The sequence below is a fragment of the Rhincodon typus genome, chromosome 11 (genome assembly GCF_021869965.1).
Source record: "Rhincodon typus isolate 14 chromosome 11, sRhiTyp1.1, whole genome shotgun sequence".
Taxonomy (NCBI): domain Eukaryota; kingdom Metazoa; phylum Chordata; class Chondrichthyes; order Orectolobiformes; family Rhincodontidae; genus Rhincodon; species Rhincodon typus.
Window position 1 is genome coordinate 73,772,679 of NC_063342.1, and position 22,586 is coordinate 73,795,264.

At 43.8% G+C, this 22,586-nt stretch overlaps 1 protein-coding gene across 1 annotated transcript in view; it reads right to left on the reverse strand.

Moving 5' to 3' along the window:
• Positions 1 to 1,111: 1,111 nt before the first annotated feature.
• Positions 1,112 to 22,586, reverse strand: part of LOC109934416 (coagulation factor X-like) — a 29,838-nt gene continuing 8,363 nt past the window's right edge. Inside the window, exons 3-8 of the mRNA XM_048603341.1 lie at positions 22,345 to 22,369; positions 19,138 to 19,251; positions 15,360 to 15,491; positions 11,471 to 11,688; positions 6,903 to 7,020; positions 1,112 to 2,309 (exon numbers count right to left, since the gene is read on the reverse strand). Coding sequence (XP_048459298.1) covers positions 1,648 to 2,309; positions 6,903 to 7,020; positions 11,471 to 11,688; positions 15,360 to 15,491; positions 19,138 to 19,251; positions 22,345 to 22,369 — 1,269 coding nt within the window. The 3' untranslated portion in view covers positions 1,112 to 1,647. The remainder of the gene's footprint in view (positions 2,310 to 6,902; positions 7,021 to 11,470; positions 11,689 to 15,359; positions 15,492 to 19,137; positions 19,252 to 22,344; positions 22,370 to 22,586) is intronic.

Here is a 22,586-nt window from a genome sequence, read left to right on the forward strand (position 1 = left end):
GGCATAGTTCATTGTGACTGTCGGTGTTGTTGTTCAGCTTATCTGTCACGTGTACATGTGACAATGCTCAGTGTGTCCATCTTCATCCAAGTGGACTGCTCATGCTGTACTACTCTTTACAATTCTCACTTACTTGTGTTGTGAAAGTCCACATTGTACATCAATAATCATCTAATGGTCTTATCTTTTGTTATTTTTAATAATAGATGTTTATGCTACATCGTACAGCTGCAGCCTGTAGTAGTCTGGGTGAAGTCATTGAAGATAGACATATAGGAATAGGGAGCTGGAATAGGCCATTTGGCCCATCAAGCCTGCTCCACCATTCAATATGGTCACGGCTGATCCTTTGTCAATGCCACACTCCCACTCTTTCCTGATGTCTCCAGTATCTAGAAATTTAACTGTTTCTTTCTGGAATATATTCAGTCACTCAGCCTCCATAGTCTTCTGTGGTTAAGAAGTCCATATGATCACCACCCTTTGAGTTAAAATTTCTCTGCATGCAAGCCCAAAATGACATAGCCCATAGCCTGAGACTGTGATCCCTTATTCTGAGAACTCTCCCACCTCCTCTCTCAGCCAGGGGAACTATCATCCCACATTCAGTCTGCCCAGCCCTATCTGAACAGTATACATTTCAATGCGGTCTCCTCTCGTTCCTCAAAATTCCAGTTAAGGCAGGTCTGGTGGACCCAATCAGGACCCTACTTTTACAGAGCATGGAATTTACAACATAGGCATTACAGTGAGGGTTAGGAGATGGTTATGACATTCTGTGGAATAAGTTCAAACTCATTTGTAAACTCAAGGGCTAGTCAGCAGCAAGGCAGGACTCACTACTGCCTCTGGAGAAAGCTGTCTACAATGGTTTTGCATTGAGTGTGATCCTACTTTCACGTTGCTGTTATCTATAGGAGATTCATAGTGTTGACCATTGGTGATGTTGTCAAGTGGGCCGAGCAGCCAATCAGACCAAAGAATTTTCACAGACTGCAAACCAGGAAATAAAACATTCAGATTATTGTTCATTTTTTAATTGTCCGCCAGAGAACGAAATAAGAATTGGCATTTGCATATATGGGGCCAAGGTAGAAACTGAACAAATGTGTAAAACAAATTATGTTTTATTACTTTAAAAATCATGGTACACTTATCACAGAATGATGGGAATGAGAACCCATGCTTATAAAATTAATATTTCAGGGCTAGAGAGCTGGGTAATGAGGAATTAGAACTTTGTACATTGTAAAAACTCAGTTGCACCTTGTCTAGCAAGGCATATTAATTAAAATGTTGTTTCTGGAAGGTGAGAATGGTGTGTAAAGGACACAAGGTTATGTCATTTCAGTGATTCTGTGAAGACAGCAGTGGCTGGCTCCATGGAGGTACAAAATATCACTGATAGCAACTCTCTGATTGAACTGCACATGACTGACCACCAGAGATTGTGGATCCTTCTACACAATGTTAACAATGATGACTGCTAAGATTTTCACCATCCTTACAACCATCAATTTAGATCCAAGGTAGATAAGCTATTTCTGAGGGTTATTGATGCAACTGAGATTTTTGTGGAGTTGGTACAGCCTGAATTTGGTTCTGCGGGTTCCATTAAAGCGTGATCATTATTTCAGCAATGACGGGTTATTTGTGGGGAGCACTAGCATGTCCTGGCGTGGACGGACTTGAATGCAGAGTTTCTGGCGCAGAGGTAGGGGCACTACCACTGTGTTCTAAGAGGTTCCTGCTGTTTTGATTAGAAGATACTTGTCTAATAACCATTCTGAGCCATCTGAGGTATCTTGACACCTTTGTGTAGATGCCATATTTTCCCTTCTGGGCACATCCTTCTCCCCAGCTGACAATGCCAGTCAAGAACCAGGTGCTCTTGTGTTCTGTGACATGCGGCCCACCACTGTCCCCTTGGCAGGAGTCTTTACTCTCGTCTTTGTAGCCAGCGCAGAACATGTTCTGAGACACCGGGTACTTGCTAGACTCAATGCACTTTGTCCGATCGACGTATGGCACTGTGAGGCGCTGGAGCTTATCAGCTGGCATCCCATGGTCAATGACACGGCCCCAACCACTGACTAAGGCATTTGATGTTTTCATCAGCACCGTGTCTGCAAATTCTCTTTGGGGCAGGCAGATTGGGACCACATTCTGGTTGAACTGCATGGGTTTCTTCAATAGCAGGACCGCAATATCGTTGTCGTAATTTTTGCGCTGGAACCTCTGGTGGGCAATGACTGCCTCGACCTCAAGCCGCTGTTCTGTGTGCTCGTCTTCCTTGACATCAAATTCACCTGGGGTGGGGGTGAAGGGGGCGAGGGGGGTGAAGGGGGCGAGGGGGGTGGGGTAACAAAAGATATGTGTCAACTGGTCAGTGACTCAGCCTTTTACAAATGTGTGGTGTTATTCATTGGACGATCAAATGTCCACCAAGTTGCTCACAAGCAATGAAATGAAAGAGTTTCCATTCTGCAAGCCCATTACATCCATTCTACAATTCAAACGACAATTGGATTTCCATAAGAATATAGGTTATAGGAGCAAGACGTAGGCATTCAACCCATCAAGCCTACTCTGCCATTCAATGAGATTATGGCTAGTTCATAGTTCATAGAATCCTTACAGTGTGGATACAGGTCCTTCAGCCCAACAAGTCCACACAGACCCTCAGAGCATCCCACCCAGACCCATCTCCCTAATCTACATAACCCTGAACACTACGAGCAATTTAGCATGGCCAATCCACCTAACCTGCACATCTTTAAACTGTGGGAGGAAACCAGAGCACCCGGAGGAAATCCACGCAGACACTGGGAGAATGTGCAAACTCCACACAGACAGTCACCCGAGACTGGAATCAAACCTGGGTCCCTGGCACTGTGAGGCAGCAGTGCTAACCGCTGAGCAACAGTGCTGCCCTGAGAATCTGAGAATCTGCTAATCTGAGAATCCTAAATTCCACATTACTCCTTGTAACCTTGATTCCCTTACTGATTAAAAATCTGTCTATCTCAGCCTTGAAAAGACATAATGACCCAGCCTTGACAACCCTCTACAGGAAAGAATTCCACAGATTCACTGCCCTTTGAGAGAAGAAATTCCTCCTCATCTCTGCCTTTACTGTGTGACCCCTTATTCTGAGATGATGCCCTCTGGTCCTAGATTCTCCCACAAGGGGAAACAATCTCTCCGCATCTACCCTGTCAAGTTCCCGAAGAAACTTGTATGTTTCAATAAGGTTGTCTCACATTCTTGTAAGCTCCAATGAGTATAGACCCAAACTACTCAACCTCTCATGACAGAGGTCCCTCCATGCTTGGTATCAGTCCAATGAAGCATCTCTGGACTCCCTCCAATGCCAGTGTATGTTTCCTTTGATAATCTATAGATTCTGTTAATGTAATGATGTGTCCTTGTGTGCTTCACAAAGGCAAAATTACATGTCCTCTGAAGAGGTCATCAGAGCAGATGACCAAAAAAATTGGGCCAGAAATGATATGTTTTATAGAGAGGAGGGAGGGGTGGAGAGGTCCAGTGAGGAGGATCCAGAGCTCAGAACTGGGATGGTCAACAGCAGTGTTGCTAAAAGCTGTGGTGAAGAATGCAGCTCAGAAAATCAGAAATAGAAGACAACTTCAATATCAGAGGCTTGTAGAATTGAAGGGTGTTAATGAGATTGCAGGAGGTTGGAGTGAAGCCATGGACAGATTTCAACCAGTTGAATCCATAAAATGAGCAGTTATTCCAGTCTCAGGTTAATGGTTCACACAATCTGTCATTCTGTCATCTCCAGGTAAAAGTGGGTCAGTTTTTGAAACAATTTTACCAAAAGCTTTACTTTCAAAGATGTATATCTGATAAACAAATCTATGTAATGAACAACTGATTACTGACATGCATGCACAGCTGTTGATTATAGTTTATTCTGAACTTCTTCGGTCAGCAGTTGATTACATTTTATTACTGACCTGTATGGATAACTATTTATTACATCTTACTACTGACCAGTGTGGTCAGCAATTATTTTACAGTTTATTACTAGGCACGGGTAACAGTTTATTACAATTTATTACTGACCTGTTGGGTAGCAGTTTACTACAGTTTATTACTGGCTTGTGTAGGCAGTAGTTTATTACAGCTTAATACTGACCTGTGTGGATAGCAGTTTAGTACTGACCATTATGCTCAGCAGTTTATTACTGACTTGAGTGGGCAGCAGTTTAGTACTGAAATGTGTGGCCAGTTTATTGCAGTTTATTACTGACCCACGTGGGCAGTAGTTTATTACTAACCTGTGTGGTCAGTCATTTGTTGCAATTTATCACTGACCAGTGTGGGCAGCTGCTTATTACATTGTATTACAGATCTGAGTGGTTAAGCAATTTATTACAGTTTATTGTTGACCTGTGTGGGCGTACTACTGAATGGTTGGCAGTTTAGTACTCTACTGTGTGCACTGCAGTTTTTTACAATATATTATTGACTTGTGTGTTTTGCAGCTTATTACTGACCTGCGTGGCCAACAGCTTATTACAGTTTATTTCTTAAACCAAAGGGTGGTTAATCTGTGGAACATATTGGTGCTGTGGAGGCCAAGTAATTGAGTGTAATTAAGACAAAGATAGATAGGTTCTTGATTAGTAAGGGGGTCAAGAGTTACTGGGAGAAGGCAGGAGAATGGGGTTGAGAAACATATTGGCTACGATTGAATAGTAGAGCAAACTTGATGGGCCAAATGACTTAATTCTACTCCTATATCTTATGGCCTTATGGATATCAGCAAAGGTTTCTAGAATATGTGTTAAGCCCAGATTGTACAAAATGATGCTGCGTTGTGAATGAACAGAATCCAGTTCAGATCAGTGTACAACACACCTGATAATGAATGAAGAGAGTGAAGAACAGCACACGATGACGATGATGAATGTATGATGATGTTGAATGACAGAAAGTGACAGCCAAGTTATGAAACAAGTGCAACAGAGAACAATACATAAAAGAAAAATACTGCAGCTAGCAACGTCTGTGCAAAGAGTTAACGTATTGAGTCAGGGTGACTTCTTCAGAACTGAGAATAATGTATATGTGTCCAGACAGGCAGACGATTACCAGATCAGAATGAACTGTCAAACTTCCAAAGTACAAAATTGAAATTTGAAATGTTAATTCTGTAAACTCTGTTTTACCTGTTCTTAGAATAATCAAATTCAGACACAGCCATATTTGTGATCATATTTTACCTTCGTTATGTCTCACAATCAGTATATCAATCTATCTTTAAGAGACATGTTCATAATATCACCACTGTACTGTTGCATGTGACTTGAGAGTAACAAGATTACTGGTATCTTTTGCTGATGAATAAATGTTGCTCTGTACAACTAAATAGCCTAACACATATGTATATAACAGCCAGCTGCAATAAGAATCTCTTGAATCTTTCAATACCGTATTAGTCATGTCCAGTTTCTTACGTTACATACAGTCATAATATCATTGAGCACAGAAAAAAACCCTTCAGCCCATCAAGTCCACGCTAGTGAAAAACAACCACCTAACTATTCTAATCCTATCTTCCAGCACTTGGACCGTAGGGTAACCATTTATCCTGTCTATTCTCTCTATGCCCCTCATAACTTTATACATCTCAATTATGCCCCCTCTCAATCTCCTATGCTCTAAGGAAAACAACCCCAGTCTATCCAGTCTCTTTTCATAACCAAAACTCTCGAGCCCAAAGGCAATATTCTGATAAATCTCCTCTGTGCCTTCTCCAATGCTGTCACATCCCTCCTATAATGTGGATTCCAGAATTGCACATAATATTCTAACTGTCACCTAACCAGCATGTTATACAGTTCCAGCTTAACTTCCCTGTACTTCAACTCTTCAAATCTGTGCCTCATTTTATAAAGGCATAAATGATAATAATAAATAATAATATGCTTTCTTAACCATTTTATCCATTTAATATCTTAGGGGACCAGTGGTTGTGCATACCACAATTCCTCTGATCCTCGGTGCTTCCTAGGGTCCTACAGTTCATCATTATTCCCTTTCCAGGCTTACGCTGCCCAAGTGTATCACCTCATATTTAAATAGATCGAATTCCATATGCCACTGATCAGCCCATCTGTCCAATGTCTATATCTTCTTGTAATCTAAGGCTATTCTCCTCGCTATTTACTACCCAACTGATTTTATATCATCTACAAACTTACTGATCGCATTCTTACATTCAAGTCTAAATCAGTTATATAAGTGACAAACACCAACAAGAGCCCCAACACTGACCCCTGTGGGACCCCACTGGACACAGACTTCCAGTCGGAAAAACACCCCTCAGCCATCACCCTCTGATTCCTGTCTCTCAGCCAATTGCAGATCCAATTTGCCAAATTTCCTTGAATTCCTTACCTTTGCTATCACTCTCCCGTACAGGACTTATCAAGAGCCTTGCTGAAGTTTGAGTAGACCACATCATAAGCATTGCCTTCAGCTACACATCTGGCCACTTCTACGAAAAATTCAATCAAGTTGGTCAGACATGACCTCCCCTTAACAAAACCATACTGATGGTTATTGATCAATCCCTGCCTCTCCAAATGCAGATTAATTCTGTCCCTTAGAACTGCTCCCAATAGTTTCCCCACCACCAAAGTTAGACTGACTGCCCTGTAGTTTCCAGGTTTATCCCTTGCTCCAGTCTTGAATAGTGTAATATGGGCATTGCTGGAGGCAAAACCCACATCAATTCTCAGAGAGAAGTATGGATAGTATAAATATTTTGTAAACCTGGATTGGAGAATTACTTCACCTGGTTTCTTGGTAAAATTGATCTTATTTAAATTGGAAATCAAAGAGGCCGGTTAGGAAAGGATAGTTACCGACAACAGCGGTGATCGTCGCTGTTTCATTCAGGCAATGAGCTGCAGTCACTACTAATGTCTCAGTTAGAATTGTGCCCCCACAAAATCCTTTGCCAGATTCATCGATTAGAAGAACCTGTTGGACAATTCAACATAGCATCAGGATAATCCTTAATTGGTCACATCAAAATTTAAAAAATCATTAAACTGAACACCAGGCAGCGTAAGAAATATTAAGACCCTGAAGCTTAATCAGGGAGTTCCACAAACAGTGTATTCTGCAATTGGAACCACTGGCATTGCTCATGGATAGAGAGCTAATTGAATTCAAAAGGATCGCTCAGAGAAAAAGAAAACACGAGCCAGCCAATCCTCCGTGGCAGTGCTCAATGTCAGAAATTGGTCTCCCTCAGATGAAAACACTAATGGATAAAATCCATCTGAATCTGGCAGCATTGCTTGTGGACAGTAAAACTAGATAATTCCTAATGTTGGTATTCAATAGCAAACTATTGGGAGGGAAGGCTGTGATGGGACTGGCGTATTAGATACAGACAGGATAAGTAACATTTGAACCAAATGTGAACCAGGCAATGACCACCATGTTATCTGTGCTCTGTCCTCGGTAGATATTTAAGCAAAGTAATTATTTAATATTTCTGCTGCCTCTCTGTTGTTTGTTTTTTTAAAAGTTTGGTTGCAGGCTGTGGGCGTCATCGGATGGGCCGACATTTATTGCCCATCCCTAGGTGCCCCTTGAGATGGTCATAATGAACTGCCTTCTTGAACTGCCGCAGTCCACTGGCTACAGGTCGACCCAGAATGCCTTTAGGGAGGGAATTCCAGGATTTTGACCCAGCGACAGTGAAGGAACGGCGATATATTTCCAAGTCAGGATGGTGAGCGGCTTGTAGGGGAACTTGCAGGTGGTGGTATATCTGCTGCCTTTGTCCTTCTTGATGGAAGTGGTCGTGGCTTTGGAAAGTGCTGTCTGAGGATCTTTATACCTTAAATATTACACCTTTGTTCAGAAAAGGTTGTCAAGATAAATCCAGCAACTACAGCCATTTAGGCCAACTTTCAGCATGGAAAGCCTATTAAAATAATAATAATACCGTGGGACAAAATTAATAATTAAATGGACAACTGCGGGTTAATTATGGAAAATCAACTTGCATGTGCAGAGGGAAAATCATTTTGAACTAACTTGCTGGAGCTTTTTGATAGGGTAACAGAGAAGTTTGATGAAAGCAATGCTGTTGATGTGGTGCACATGGACATTAGACTTTTGAACAAAGTTGTAGCTCATTTAATAAAAGGGACAATAACGAATGGAGACAAAATTAGCTGAGTGTTAGGAAACGCAGTGTAATGGTGACTGTTTTTCAGTGTGATTGAAGTTTGTAGAGCTTTTCCCTTGAGATCCATGTTGGCAGCTTTGCTTTTAATATATATCAAATGACCCAGAATGTGGTGCGCAGGGCATCAATTCAAAATTTGAGTAAGATACAATACTTCGAAGTATTGTGAACTGTGAGGAGCATAGTGTAAATCTTCAAGAGGATATTGAAAGGCTGATTGAACGGGCTGACAAGTGGAAAGTACAATTTAATGCAGAGAAGTGGTAAGAAGAACATGGAAGGTCAATGTGAAAGAAAGGCACAATTGTAAAGAGAGTGCAAGAGCAAAGGGATCTGGGAGTACATGTGCACAGGTCATTGAAGGTGACAGGATAGGTTGAGGGAACAGTTGATAAAGCATGTAGTGTTCAAGGCTTTGTTAATAGCAGCAAGACCAAGGTAGTTCTGTTGAACTTGTATTAGACACTAAGTCAGTTGGAGTACTATGTACAGTTCTGAGCACAGCACTTCATTAAAGATGTGAAGACGTTAGAGAGGGAACACAGGAGAGGTTTATGAGAATGGCTCCAAGGATGAGGAATTTTAGTTAGTAAGATAGATTGGAGAAGTTGGGGCTGTTTTTCTTGGGAAAGAGGAGGTTGCAAGGAGATTTGATCGAGGTGTTTTAAATCATGAGGGGTCTCAAATGGGAGTTGAGCTTTCATTTAAAAAGGAAAAATGTACAGGGCTACAGGGACAAGTTAGGAGAATGGCAGTAAAGGGAGATGCTCTTTCAGAGAGAGGTCAAAATATGTTCTGTCAAATGACCTTTTGAGTTGTGATAACTTTGTGATTATGTCCAGGGAATTACAAACCAGACAGTTTAACATCAGAGGTCAGAAAATAATGGGATTACTCAAGGATCAAATTGAAGAACATCATGAAACAAGAAAAATAATCATGAGGTGTTGAATAGTTAGCTTGAATTTCAAAAATAGGAAATGTTGCTTGACCAACCTTGAAACAAACTAGGTGGACAGAATTGAAAAGTGGGGAAGTTATGCTAAACCTGTACTGAGTCCTGGTTCGACCACATTTAAACACTGTGTGCATGTTCTCGTCCCCATCTTATCAGAAGGATACAGAGGCACTGTCCAGGGTGCAAAGAGGATTTAAAAGCACAATCATAGAAATGTGTGGGTTTACGAATTAAGATTGTATGAACAAACAGGGTCTTTTCGCTTGAAAAGAGAAAGCTTACGAATGACCTAATTAAGGTCTTTAAAATTCTGAAAGGCTTGATAGGATTAATAAGGAGGGAGTGTTTCCTCTAACTAACTCTAACTCTTACATCGGCAAAAGATAGTCACCAAGAAATCCAATCAGGAATTCCAAGATAGTAGGAACTGCAGATGCTGGAGAATCTGAGATAACAAGGTGTAGAGCTGGATGAACACAGCAGACCAAGCAGCATCAGAGGAGCAGGAAGGCTGACGTTTCGGGCCTAGACCCTTCTTCAGAAATGGGGGAGGGAAAGGGGGTTCTGAAATAAATAGGGAGGGGGGGGAGGCGGATAGAAGATGGATAGAGGAGAAGATGGGTGGAGAGGAGACAGACAGGTCAGAGAGGCGGGGTTGGAGCCAGTAAAGGTGAGTGTAGGTGAGGAGTTAGGGAGGGGATAGGTCAGTCCAGGGAGGATGGACAGGTCAAGGGGGCGGAATGAGGCTAGTAGGTAGGAGATGGGGGTGGAGCTTGAGGTGGGACGAGGGGATAGGTGCGAGGAAGGACAGGTTAGGGAGACGGGGTCAAGCTGGTCTGGTTTTGGGATGCGGTTGGGGGACAGGAGATTTTGAAGCTTGTGAAATCCACATTGGTATCAATCTTCCATCTTCTATCCGCCTCCCCCTGTCTCCCTATTTATTTCAGAACCCCCTTCCCCTCCCCCATTTCTGAAGAAGGATCTAGGCCCGAAATGTCAGCTTTCCTGCTCCTCTGATGCTGCTTGGCCTGCTGTGTTCATCCAGCTCTACACCTTGTTATCTCAGGAATTCCAAGACATTTTTTTCACTCAGGGACTGGTGAGATTTCACTCTGACAGGCAGTGATTGGTGTTGATGCATTGAAGAGGCATCTGGATAGCTGTATGAGGATGAAGGGAATTACAATGACCAATTTAGATGTGGAAAGATAGGGGCAGGCCCCAATGGAGCACAAACACTGGGAAGGGTTGGTTGAGCTGAATAGTCTGATTCTATACCACATATTCCATGTAAATCTTAATGTGATTTTGTCTAATCCTAGCTCACCAATGGAATTGAAGGCGATACATGTGGCATTATTTGTGGGCAGGGGTTAGCTTAGCTCAGTTGGTTGTACAGCTGGTTTGCGATGCCGAGTGATGCCAATGGTGGTGGATTCAATTCCAGCTGACGTTACTATGAAGGTCCCACTTTCTCAACCCTCAGGTTAACCCACCACCAGAGAGTGGGGCTATGACTACTTTACCTTATCTGCTTGTGGACAAAGCTAGTTGAATGCCATTGATCATGGACATGTCATTGTTGGCACCTTCCATCTGTGAGAGTGTGCCATCGAGGTCATCTCTGTTACACTTTGTTTGCACATTGCTTATGAACCTCATTTGTCACAGAGAGGAAGACAGCGGACTCAGAAGGTTTTCACTCTGAAAGCTCGGCTTTTCATTTCTGCTCATCTCTCTGAGTGCCTCTCATGGTCGCAGCCATCAGCAACTGTCTCCCAGTTGTCAGTGTCCCTGGCCCCCATCTTCCTGTTTCACTCCCAGGCATTCTAATCACAGGAGCATGGACAGCAAGGACGTTGTAATCCAGTGACTGGCAGTGTAAAGGAATCCAGGCAGAGAATAGGGATTTATGAAAGTTTGATCTATTCTGCAATGTACTTGCTTATGACCATTGAAAGCACACCCTTAATATGGACACTCCACTCACACCAATTGTATGATCTTTTGATCTCTCTGCCCTTGTTCTCTCTGCCTATGAACTGTGTGCCTATGTGCTCTCCCCTCTCACTGCACCTGATGAATGGATGAGAAGCAGTATCATTTTAGATGGGGACCTGGTGTGGAAATGATTGAAGGAGCATGTTTCTATCCTGCTGAATTGAATGAATGTACAGTTCAGTACCAAGGGTCAACTAACAGCGGAATGAGAAACGTGCTTGAGCACCAATATCTATGAACCTCAAAGGTTGAAAATAATGGATTACCTGCCATGGGCATTCTCCCAAGGGACAATCCTGTCCGCCCACAATCCTCACAATTTCGTCAGCGGGATTATGGTTGCTTGTTGGCTCATTAAATCTGTTACTGGTGTGGTTTGATGCAGTGGTCTCTGTTGGTGTGGTGCTGTTAGCTAACACAGCATCACTGTCGAAAACTGATCTTCGGGCTCTGTTCTTTGTGATGGTCCCACAAGGAAAAGAAACTGTTAAAAAGAAATAAACATTGTGCGTACATGTGTGTAAAAGTTATTTCAACCACTAGCAATTTGTGAATGGCTTTTTTTTGCAATGGAGGCCTGTAGCTCAGAGACAATCTCTATCCTTCTGCTGGGCAATTAGATCACTTATATTCCCAAACTCATGATCAATGATATACTGTCAGTACATCAATAATCACCGAATGGTGATTGTATCGTTGGATAGTAGACATTGTATTGTTCTATAGTTCAGTCAAAGAAGCAGTCCATTTGGCTCATCCAGGCTGGAAAATGCTATTCAGTCCCATGCCCCTGCTCCTTTCCCACAGTCCTGCATTACTTGCTACATTGGTTCAATCCCCTTGTGAAACTTGGTGTTGAATTTGATTGCATTACTGTTTTCAGACTTAGCATTCCATCACCTCTACTACTTTTGTCATTCATTTGCGGGGCATGGCCATTGTTGGTGACGCCAATATTTACTGCCCATCACTAATTGCCCTTGAGCTTGCTGAATAGAGAAAACATTCTCAATACCTCCTGAGTTTTCTCTCTTAAACCTATCTCTTCTGGTTGCTAATTCCCCTTCCAATATAACCACTTTCTCTCGATCGACTCTACGGGATTTTGAACACCTCTATTCAATCTTCCCTCCTCTGTTCTACAATCCCACATTTTCTGTTCTCTTCACAAACTGAATTTCGCTTTTGAGTCTGGGCAATAGTTGACATACTTGTGAGTTCACATACCAGGTCTCTAAAGATGACAGGTTAAGGTCAGAAAGCTGTCAAGAAAGCATTCACAATCCTTGCCATAATAAATAAAGGCATATGCTGGATTTCCCCAAGCTGGCGAAAGCTTTGCTGGAAGTTTGGGGACAGTGATGGTGGTGGAAAATTGGACCGAGGTGTCTCAGGTTGGTTTCCCAACATTTGCTGGCTTCAGAGTATTTTTCTGGCAGTGGGCTTTCAGCAACAGGACCGATCTTGGGAGGGATAAATCAGTTCCTGAGTTGTGGTCCTTAGTGTCAAACAGCATGTAGCTAATTGCATTGAGCATGTAGCATTGAGTATAGGAGTTGGATCGTCTTCTTGCAGCTGTAATAGACATTTGGAGTGCTGTGTGCAGTTCTAGTCGCCCTATTATAGAAGGGATGTTATTAAGCTAGAAAGAGTGCAGAAAAGATTTACTAGGATGCTACCTGGACTGGAAGGTTTGAGTTATAAGGAGAGGCTGGACAGGCTGGGTCTTTTTTTCCTGGAGCATAGGACGCTGAGGGGTGACCTTATAGAGGTTAATAAAATCATGAGGGGCATAGGTAAGGTGGATAACCAATAGCTTTTCCCCACTGTAGGGGAGACTAAAAGTAGAGGGCATAGGTTTAGGGTGAGAGGGGAGAGACACAAAAGGGTCCAGAGGGGCAGTTTTTCACACAGAGGCTGGTGAGTGTCTGGAACGGGATGCCAGAGGTAGTGGTGGAGGTGAGTACAATTTTGTCATTTAAGAAACATTTGGACAGAAACATAAATGGGATAGGTATGGAAGGATATGGACCAAATGCACACAAATGGGACTTAATTGTGAAAACTGGGCAGCATGGACAAGTTGAGCCGAAGGGCCTGTTTCCGTGCTGTAAACCTCAATGACTCAAAATTAATGCAATTTTAAATCGAGCCTGATGTCTCAGATGTAACAATTACATTTTCGATGCAGTGTAGTTAAGACATATGGAATAAACCTGTTCACTTTTCAAGTAGACTGAGCCTGTCTTCTGCCTATGTAAACATCATTCCCTACATGGTATCAAATATCTAGGCTAATACCAGTAAGGAGGGTGGATAGTGGTCACTGTATTCAAGATACCCAACATGAAAATATTATTGTGCACAGTTATGCAATCTTACAGAAGGCCCCACACAGCAGGCTGATATTGGAGGCAGCTTCACAGTGGCAGGTTGGGAATGCCATGACATGGTTTTGCACATCTGTGTAGGAAGTGCCAGGAAGGTTAACAATGGTACACCAAATGCCAGATGCATTCACCTGGAGATACCTTGACCTGCAGACTGATGCCTTTTTCACCATTAGGTGCTGGCTTCTGTCTTATGTCTGTGCCCACCCTCCACCTAATAATCTTAAACCGCTGACCGACAATGCCCTTAGGGAGGGAATTCAAGAATTTCGACCCAGCAACACTGAAGGAACGGTGATATATTTCCAAGTCAGGATGGAGAGTGGCTCGGAGAGGAACTTGTAAGGGGGTGGTGTTCCCAAGCATCTGCTGCCCTTTTCCTTCTAGATGGAAGTGGTCATGGGTTTGGAAGGTGCTGTTGGAGGATATTAAAAGTATGTAGGGACATGCAGATAAATCTGGGAAATAGCATTCGGATAGAAGATAGTTACGATTTCATTGACTTGCGGAGCATGCTCAACAGATCGAATGATTTACTTTTGCTCCTAATTGCTATGATCCCATGGTGCTGTGGGTGTCCTCTGAAATGAGCAAATACTCCCAATGCCTGGAAATGCTTAAAGTGCAGAAAACTACAGTGTAAGATTAGAAAAGGAAGGAAGCATTGTGTGATCAGGATATCAAAATCATTCTTTAGGCCTGAGCTCCAGCATAACATTCGATGTAAGACATTGTAGGAAGAATATCAAGGCTTTGCAGAGGGTGCAGTAGAGAATGACCCAGATGAGAACGAGGATTATTCTCCCTTGAGCAGAGACCTTTAAATGGAGTTTTAATGCACATCTATTAGTTTTGCCAGTTTGCAGTCAAGTAGTGGTTTAATATGGATTGAACATAAAAGAATGGGTGGGGAGGAATAGATCATGTAGCACTCATGACCCCACCATGGCCCTAGATTCCCAGGCTTCACTAGTCTCAGGAGAAGAATTCCAAACACAAAGGACCCTCCGAGGGAAGAAAATCTGCCTCATCTCTACTTTATATGGGAGATCCCTCAGTTTGAAACTGTGCCTACTAGTTCTCAATTCCATCATGAGTGGGAGTACCCTCTCCATTGACCCTATCAAATCCCCATTAAATCCGAAGAGCAACCATATCAGACTGGAAATGTTTACTCTGTTTCTCTCTCCCCAGATGGTGTCAGATCTGCTAAGTTTCTCCAGCATTCTATGCCTTAGTTGCCCTCCATTTCAATGAGGAACACGCACTTGTTCAGTTTAATTTACACACTTTAATCGTGTCACCATCTCATTTGGTTCTGATGAGAGCTTAATTATCTCTTCCCTCAGTCATGTTCAAGGGGTGGTGTAAGCAGGTGACATTTATAGAATCACGGACATACCTACTGTGAGGAAAGAGGCCATTTGGCCCATCGAATGTGCACCGATCATCCGAAGAGCATCTCATCCAGACCCAGCCCTTACCCTATCCCTGTAACCCTGTATTTCCCATGGCTAACCCCCCTAGCCTGCACATCCCTGGACACTATGGGAAATTTAGCATGGCCAATCCACCCTAACCTGCACACCTTTGGACTGTGGGAGGAAACCGGAGCACCCGGAGGAAACCCACCAGACACGGAGACAGTGTGCAAACTCCACACAGACAGTCACCTGAGGGTGGAATTGAACCCGGGTCCCTGAAGGCAGCAGTGTTAACCACAGAGCCTGAGGAGAGCACCTGTCAAACAATGGTACATTTTTACCTTGTGGAATACAGGATTTCTCATCGGAATGAAGCGCATAACCTTCGACACAGGAGCACTTGACACGGTTCTTCTGCACCCTGCAGTAATGCTGGCAGCCTCCATTGTCCAGATTGCAGAGCTGGGGGATGTCTGAAAGGAAACAAACAGGAGTCACAAAGCACACATAGCAACGCTGATTTTAACGCTCCTCGGGGGCGGGGGGAAGGGTGAGGGCGCTCATGAATGCAATAAAGATCAGGCCCTTCAGGCTCTGTGATCCTCAGAGCTCTCAACTGACAGCTCACCAGATCACTTCAATCCATCCATTCCCTCGCTCCTCATGGGGACAGGATATAATACCACTGAGTTAGAGAGCCAGCGAACCAGGCTAATACACCAAAAAAAACACAGAAATTGCTGGAGAATCTCAGCAGATCTGGCAGCATCTGTGGAGAGAGAAACAAGAGCTAAAGGCTCAGTGGCCATTCTTCTGAACATTCTGAAGAAGAGTCAATGGACTCGACACATTAACCCCTTTTCTCTCTCTCCACAGATGTTGCCGAAGCTAATGAGCTTGTCCAGCGATTTCTGCTTTTATTCACTTCAGATCTCCACTACCCGAAGTTCTTTATTTTGTTTCAATGCTCTGGGAATGTGGGTTTAAATCCTACCACATCAGGCTTTAAATTCAATTCATAAATCAGGCATTGAAAGCTAGTGTCAGTCATGGTGACACTGGCCATGACCATCATAAAAAAAACCCCATCGAGTCCACATTAAGAGGGCTAAAAGGGGTCATGAAATATCTTTAGCAAACAGGGTTAAGGAAAATCCCAAAGCCTTTTATTCGTACATAAGGAGCAAGAGGGTAAGTAGAGAAACGGTTGGCCCACTCAAGGACAAACGAGGGAAGTTATGCGAGGAGTCAGAGAAAATGAGTGAGATTCTTAATGAGTACTTTGCGTCGGTATTCACCAAGGAGAGGGACATGACGGATGTTGAGGTTAGGGATAATGTTTGATAACTGTAGGTCAAGTTGGCATAAGGAGGGGGGGAAGTGTTGGATATTCTAAAAGGCATTATGGTGGACAAGTCCCCAGTTCTGGATGGGATCTATCCCAGGTTACTGAGGGAAGCGAGAGAGGAAATAGCTGGACCTTAACAGATATCTTTGCAGCATCCTTGAGCATGGGTGAGGTCCCGGAGACTGGAGAATTGCTAATGTTGTCCCCTTGTTTAAGAAGGGTAGCAAGGATAATCCAGGTAATTATAGACCGGTGAGCCTGACGTCAGTGGTGGGGAAGCTGCTGGAGAAGATACTGAGGGATAGGATCTATTTACATTTAGAAGAAAATGGGCTTATTAGTGATAGGCAGCATGGTTTTGTGCAGGGAAGGTCATGTCTTACCAACTTGATAGAATTCTTTGAGGAAGTGACAAAGTTGATAGATGAGGGAAGGGTTATAGATGTCATATACATGGACTTCAGTAAGGCACTTGATAAGGTTCCCCATGGTAGGCTGATGGAGAAAGTGAAGTCGCATGGGGTCCAGGGTATACTAGCTAGATGGATAGAGAACTGGCTGGGCAACAGGAGACAGAGAGTTGTCGGGGAAGGGAGTTTCTCAAAATGGAGAACTGTGACCAGTGGTGTTCCACAGGGATCCGTGTTGGGACCACTGTTGTCTGTGATATACATAAATGATCTGGAGAGATGGTCTAATGAACAAGTTTGCAGATGACACTAAGATTGGTGGAGTAGCAGATAGTGAAGGGGACTGTCAGAGAATGCAGTAGAATATAGATAGATTGGAGAGTTGGGCGGAGAAATGGCAGATTGAGTTCAATCCAGGCAAATGCGAGGTGATGCATTTTGGAAGATCCAATTCAAGAGCGAACTATACGGTAAATGGAAAAGCCCTGGGGAAAATTGATGCACAGAGAGGTCCATTATACCCTGAAGGTGGCAACGCAGGTAGATAGAGTGGTCAAGAAGGCATACGTCATGCTTTCATTCATCGGACTGGGTATTGAGTACAAGAGTTGGCAGGTCATGTTACAGTTGTATAGGATTTTGGTTTGACCACATTTGGAATACTGCGTACAGTTCTGGTCGCCATATTACCAAAAGGATGTGGATGCTTTGGAGAGGATGCAGAGGAGGTTCACCAGCATGTTGCCTGGTATGGAGGGCGCTAGCTAGAGAGGTTGAGTAGGTTAGGATTATTTATATTAGAAAGACGGAGGTTGAGGGGGGACCTGATTGAGGTCTACAAAATCATGAGAGGTATAGACAGGGTGGGTAGCAAGAAGCTTTTTCCCAGAGTGGGGGACTCAATTACTAGGGGTCACAATTTCAAGGTGAAAGGGGAAAAGTTTAAGGGAGGTATGCGTGGAAAGTTCTTTACGCAGAGGGTGATGGGTGCCTGGAACGCGTTGCCACCGGAGGTGGTAGAGGCGGGCACGATAGCGTCATTTAAGATGTATCTAGACAGATACATGAATGGGCAGGGAGCAGAGGGATACAGATTCTTGGAAAATAGGTGACAGGTTTAGATAGAGGATCTGGATCGGCGCAGGCTTGGAGGGCCGAAGGGCCTGTTCTTGTGCTGTAATTTTCTTTGTTCTTTGTTCTTTGTTCATACCATCACACCCACAACTACCCCATCCCTGTAACCCTACATTTTCCACGGCTAATCCACCCTAATCTGCACATCCTTGGACACTGTGGGCAATTTAGCATGGGCAATCCACCTAACCTGCATATTATAGAATCTTAGAATCATAGAATCCCTACAGTCTGGAAACAGGCCCTTCAGCCCAACACGTCCACACTGACCCTTGGTCCCACCCAGACCAATCCCTCTATAAGCCACCTAAGCTACACATCCCTGAACACTACGGGCAATTTAGCATGGCCAATCCACCTAACCTGCACATCTTTTGAGTGTGGGAGGAAACCGAAGCACCCGGAGAAAACCCACGCAGACACGGGGAGAATGTGTAAACTCCACACATACAGTTGCCTGAGGCTGGAATCAAACCAAGGTCCTTGGTGCTGTGAATAGCAACTACTGAGCCACTGTGACATCAATTGTTGTAAAAACCCAATCTGGTCCACTAATGGCCTTTCAGAGAAGGAAATCTGCCATCTTAAACTGGTCTGGCCTACATGTGAATCCAGACCCAAAGCAACATGGTCGACTCTTATAACTGCCCTCTGAAATGGCTGAGCAAACCTCACTGTTCAAGGGGAGTTAGGGATGGGTGATGAAATGCTGGCCTTGCCAGTGATGCCCGTATTCTAAGGAAGAATAAAGAAAAACTATATAGAGCCTGTTAAAATGGCAGGCCTGTCCTGATATACAAAGATAGACCCTGTTGGTATGGAACATGGGTTCCTGCCTTTTGCTCAGTACAGCCAGTGAAACTTAAGAAGGTGACCTCCCTGGTGGTTTTCTAGTCCCTGGATAACCCAGGATGATTTCAACAGCTCAGTTTGCTTATTTCCATTGGCCAGACAGAGGTAAAATTGTGAGACCTCCAACTCTAGGCCAAACCTATCAGGGTTCAGGGGAGGCCGGACAAGCTAATGTTTACATGGGGTCAGAAGGGGTGGCAGGAGTGACATCTTCCTTCCCCCGCAAGCTTTACCCCTTCTGTCCTCCCACCTACTTCCAATGCCCTCACCCTGACTGCACTCTCATCCAGGGGTGCCACCCTGCACTGTTGACCTGATGCAAACATGCCGCTCCTCCGGTTGCAGATGGTCAATGCCCCCTCCCTGGGATCTTACCAATCTCACAGTTGCTGCCCTTGTAACCCTTTAGGCACTGGCAGTCATACCGGTTGATGTTATCACGACAGATGCCCCCATTCCTGCACGGGTTGGACTCACACTGATCGCCGTCTGCAAAAGTGGAAGAGAATGGCATCCATCTGAAACACCGCTGTGAAATTCACCACTCCCCATTTCCTGGAGATTCCCTCGGCTCTGGAGTGCCTAAGGTCATTCTCCGATCAAACAGCAAGGAGGAACTTCAAATATTCAACGCGACAAATAGTAAAGACTTCTTCTTCAGAACAATGAGCCATTTTTTTTGCAGTTAGTGGTCCCAAAATTGCACTGAGACTTCTACCTCTTCCCTAGTCCTTCTGAAGAAGTCATATCGGACTTGAAACATAAACTCTGTTTCTCTCTCCGCAGTTGCTACCAATCCTGCTGAGTTTCTCCAGTATTCTCCGTTCAGATCTCCAGCACCTGAGGCACTTTGCCTCTGTTTTTGGGGTGAGTAAAACTAGCTGCTGATTACATGGGTCATTGTTGTATGAGACTGTGCCCCTATCTAATCTCACATCCTGCTTGGAGGGGTCTATCTGAAAGTGGCAAATGTAGAGCTGCAGCATTTGCTGCTCAATGGGTTGAAAGTCATAGGCATTGCAGTGACACTTGGTTGAACAAACTGCTCCCCACGAGGTCCACTGGTGAAACAGGTAGTCTCAGAATTTCCTGCAATTTCTGTCCTAAATCTGACGGATACATACACCTCAAAACACTGCCTGTCACTCCGCACTTCAGGCACATTGGCTGGAGAGTTCCAGCCATTGACTGGACCTCAACCCTCAATGTCCCATTTAACTGCATCCTACACTATCTGACTTCCAACGTGTGTCTCAATGTACTTGCGGCTGTGGGGAGAGAGGGAATAAAGAGAAGGAGAAAGAGTGAGAGAATGAGAGAGAGAGTGGAAAGAAGGAGAAAGAGCAAGAGAGGTAGTGGAGAGAAGGAGAAAGAGTGAGAGAGGGATTGGAGAGAAGGAGAAAGAGAGGGAGAAAGGGAGTGGAGTGAAGGAGAAAGAGAGTGAGAGAGGGAGTGGAGAGAAGGAGAAAGATGAAAGAGGAAGTGGGGAGAGGAGAAAGAGACAGAGGAGGAATGGAGAGAAGGAGAAAGTGAGAGAGGGGGGAAGAGTGGAGGAGGAGAGAGGGAGAGGGAATCCACAATACAGAAGAGGAAGTGCTGGAGGTCATAGAAAACATAGAAGCGGATAAATCTCTGGGACCTGATGTAGTGTATCCCAGAATGCTGTGGGAAGTTCAGGAAGAAATTGCAGAAGCCCTAGCAGAAATATTTGTATCTTCTATAATCACAGGTGAGGTGCCGGAGGACTGCAGGGTGGCTAACGTTGTGCCTTTGTTTAAGAAATGCTAAGGAGAAGCCTGGGAACTGTTGCCCTGTGAGTCTGACTTTGGTGGTGGGAAAGATAAGATTTACATGCATGTGGAGAAACAAGGACTGATTAGGGATTGTCGGCATGGTTTTGTGTGAGGGAAATCGTGTCCCATAAACTCGATTGAGCTTTTTGAGGAAGTAACCAAAAGAAAAGATTGATGATAGCAGAGCAGTAGACGTTGTTTACATGGACTTCAGTAAGGCCTTTGACAAGGTTCCACATGGTAGACTGATTTGTAAAGTTAGATCAGATGGCATTCAGGGACAGCTTGTCAATTGGACACAAAATTGGCTTGCCAGTTGGAGACAGAGAGTGGTGGTGAAGCGTTGTTTTTCGGTCTGGAGGCCTGTGACCAGCAGTGTTTCATAGGGATCGGTGCTGGGTCCACTTTCGTTTGTCATATTTATATAAATGATTTAGATGAGAATATAGAAGGCATGGTTAGAAAGTTTGTGGATGACAGTAAAATCAGTGGCATAGTGGACAATGAAGAAGATTATCTAAGATGGCAAAGAGATCTTAATCAATTGGGTCAATGGGAGAAGGGGTGGCAGATGGAGTTTAATTAGGATAAATGCAAATTATTGCACTTTGGTGAAAAAGAACAAGGCTGGACATATACAATAAATGAAAGGCCATGGGTAGTGTTATAGAACAGGGGTTCAGGTACATAATTTTTTGAAATTTGTACCACATGTAGACAGGGTGGTTAAGAAGGTGTTTAGCATGCTTGCCTTCGTTGCTCAGACCTTTGAGTATAGCAGTTGGGACGCCATGTTGAGGTTGTACAGGACATTGGTGAGGCCTCTTCTGGAATACTGTGTGCAGTTCTGGTCACCCTGTTATAGGAAGGATATTACTGAGCTTGTGTGGCTTCAGAAAAGATTTGCCAGGAATGGAGGGTTTGAGTTATAAGCAGCAGCTGGATAGGCCGGGACATTTTTCACTGGAGCATAGGAGATTGAGGAGCGACCTTATATAAGTTTATAAAATCACGAGGGATATGAGGTCGTAAGGTAAATGACAAGGGTCTTTTCCCTAGGATGGGGGAGTTCAAAACTAGGGGGCATATTTTTAAGGCAACAAGAGAAAGGTTTAAAAAAGATATGAGGGGCAATTTTTTTTACAGGAAGAGTGGTTCATGTGTGGAATAAACTGCCAGAGGAGGTGGTAGATGTGGGCACAGTTACGATGTTTAAAAGACATTTGGATAAGTACATGAATTGGAAAGGTTTGGAGGGATATGGACTCACTGCAGGCAATGGGGAATAGCTTAGTTTGGGAACATGGTCAGCTTAGACTAGTTGGTCCAAAGGGTCTGTTTCTATGCTGTATGACTTTCTGACTCTGTAAATGGTGAGAAAGAATGAGAGGGAGTGGACAGAAAGAAGGAGTGGGGAGGGAGTGGAAAGAAGCAGACAGAGAGGATAAAGAGTGGAGAGAGGATGAGAGAGATCACAGAGAATAGGAGAGGCTTGACCGTAATATTTCCAAAGCTCTTTCTGTACATTAATCATCTTTGATGCTTCAGTCCCAGCTCCGATGCGTCTGCCTAAGACCCAATCCTACAGTCCCATCATTACAGTGGGAAAGTTTAGTTAGCACAACACTGTGATCCCTAAACTTCACCCATACTCCCCTACTCTGACAGGTAGCTCTCTCACTGTACAAGCTCACTTGGATTCTGTCACCTACCATTGCTATTGGGGCTAAACAATAACTCAGACAGAGGGACTCAAACTTAACAAAAATACAAGAAAATGAATACTCACCTACATACTTATTCCAATATTCGTCCTGAAACAAGAAGATGATAGCATGTCAGTATATGCAATGTTATAGAGTATTGAGTGAAGGCAGAGAGGGATATTGTAAACAGCATCAAACAGGGAACTCACTGTCATTATTGTGGTGAGACACAGCCCTGCCTCACCAGTGCTGTCCTTCCTCAGGACTGCACAGTTTAATCCAAGTGAGCTGGTTTACAATCCATTCCCCATGCTAGTTAAACATC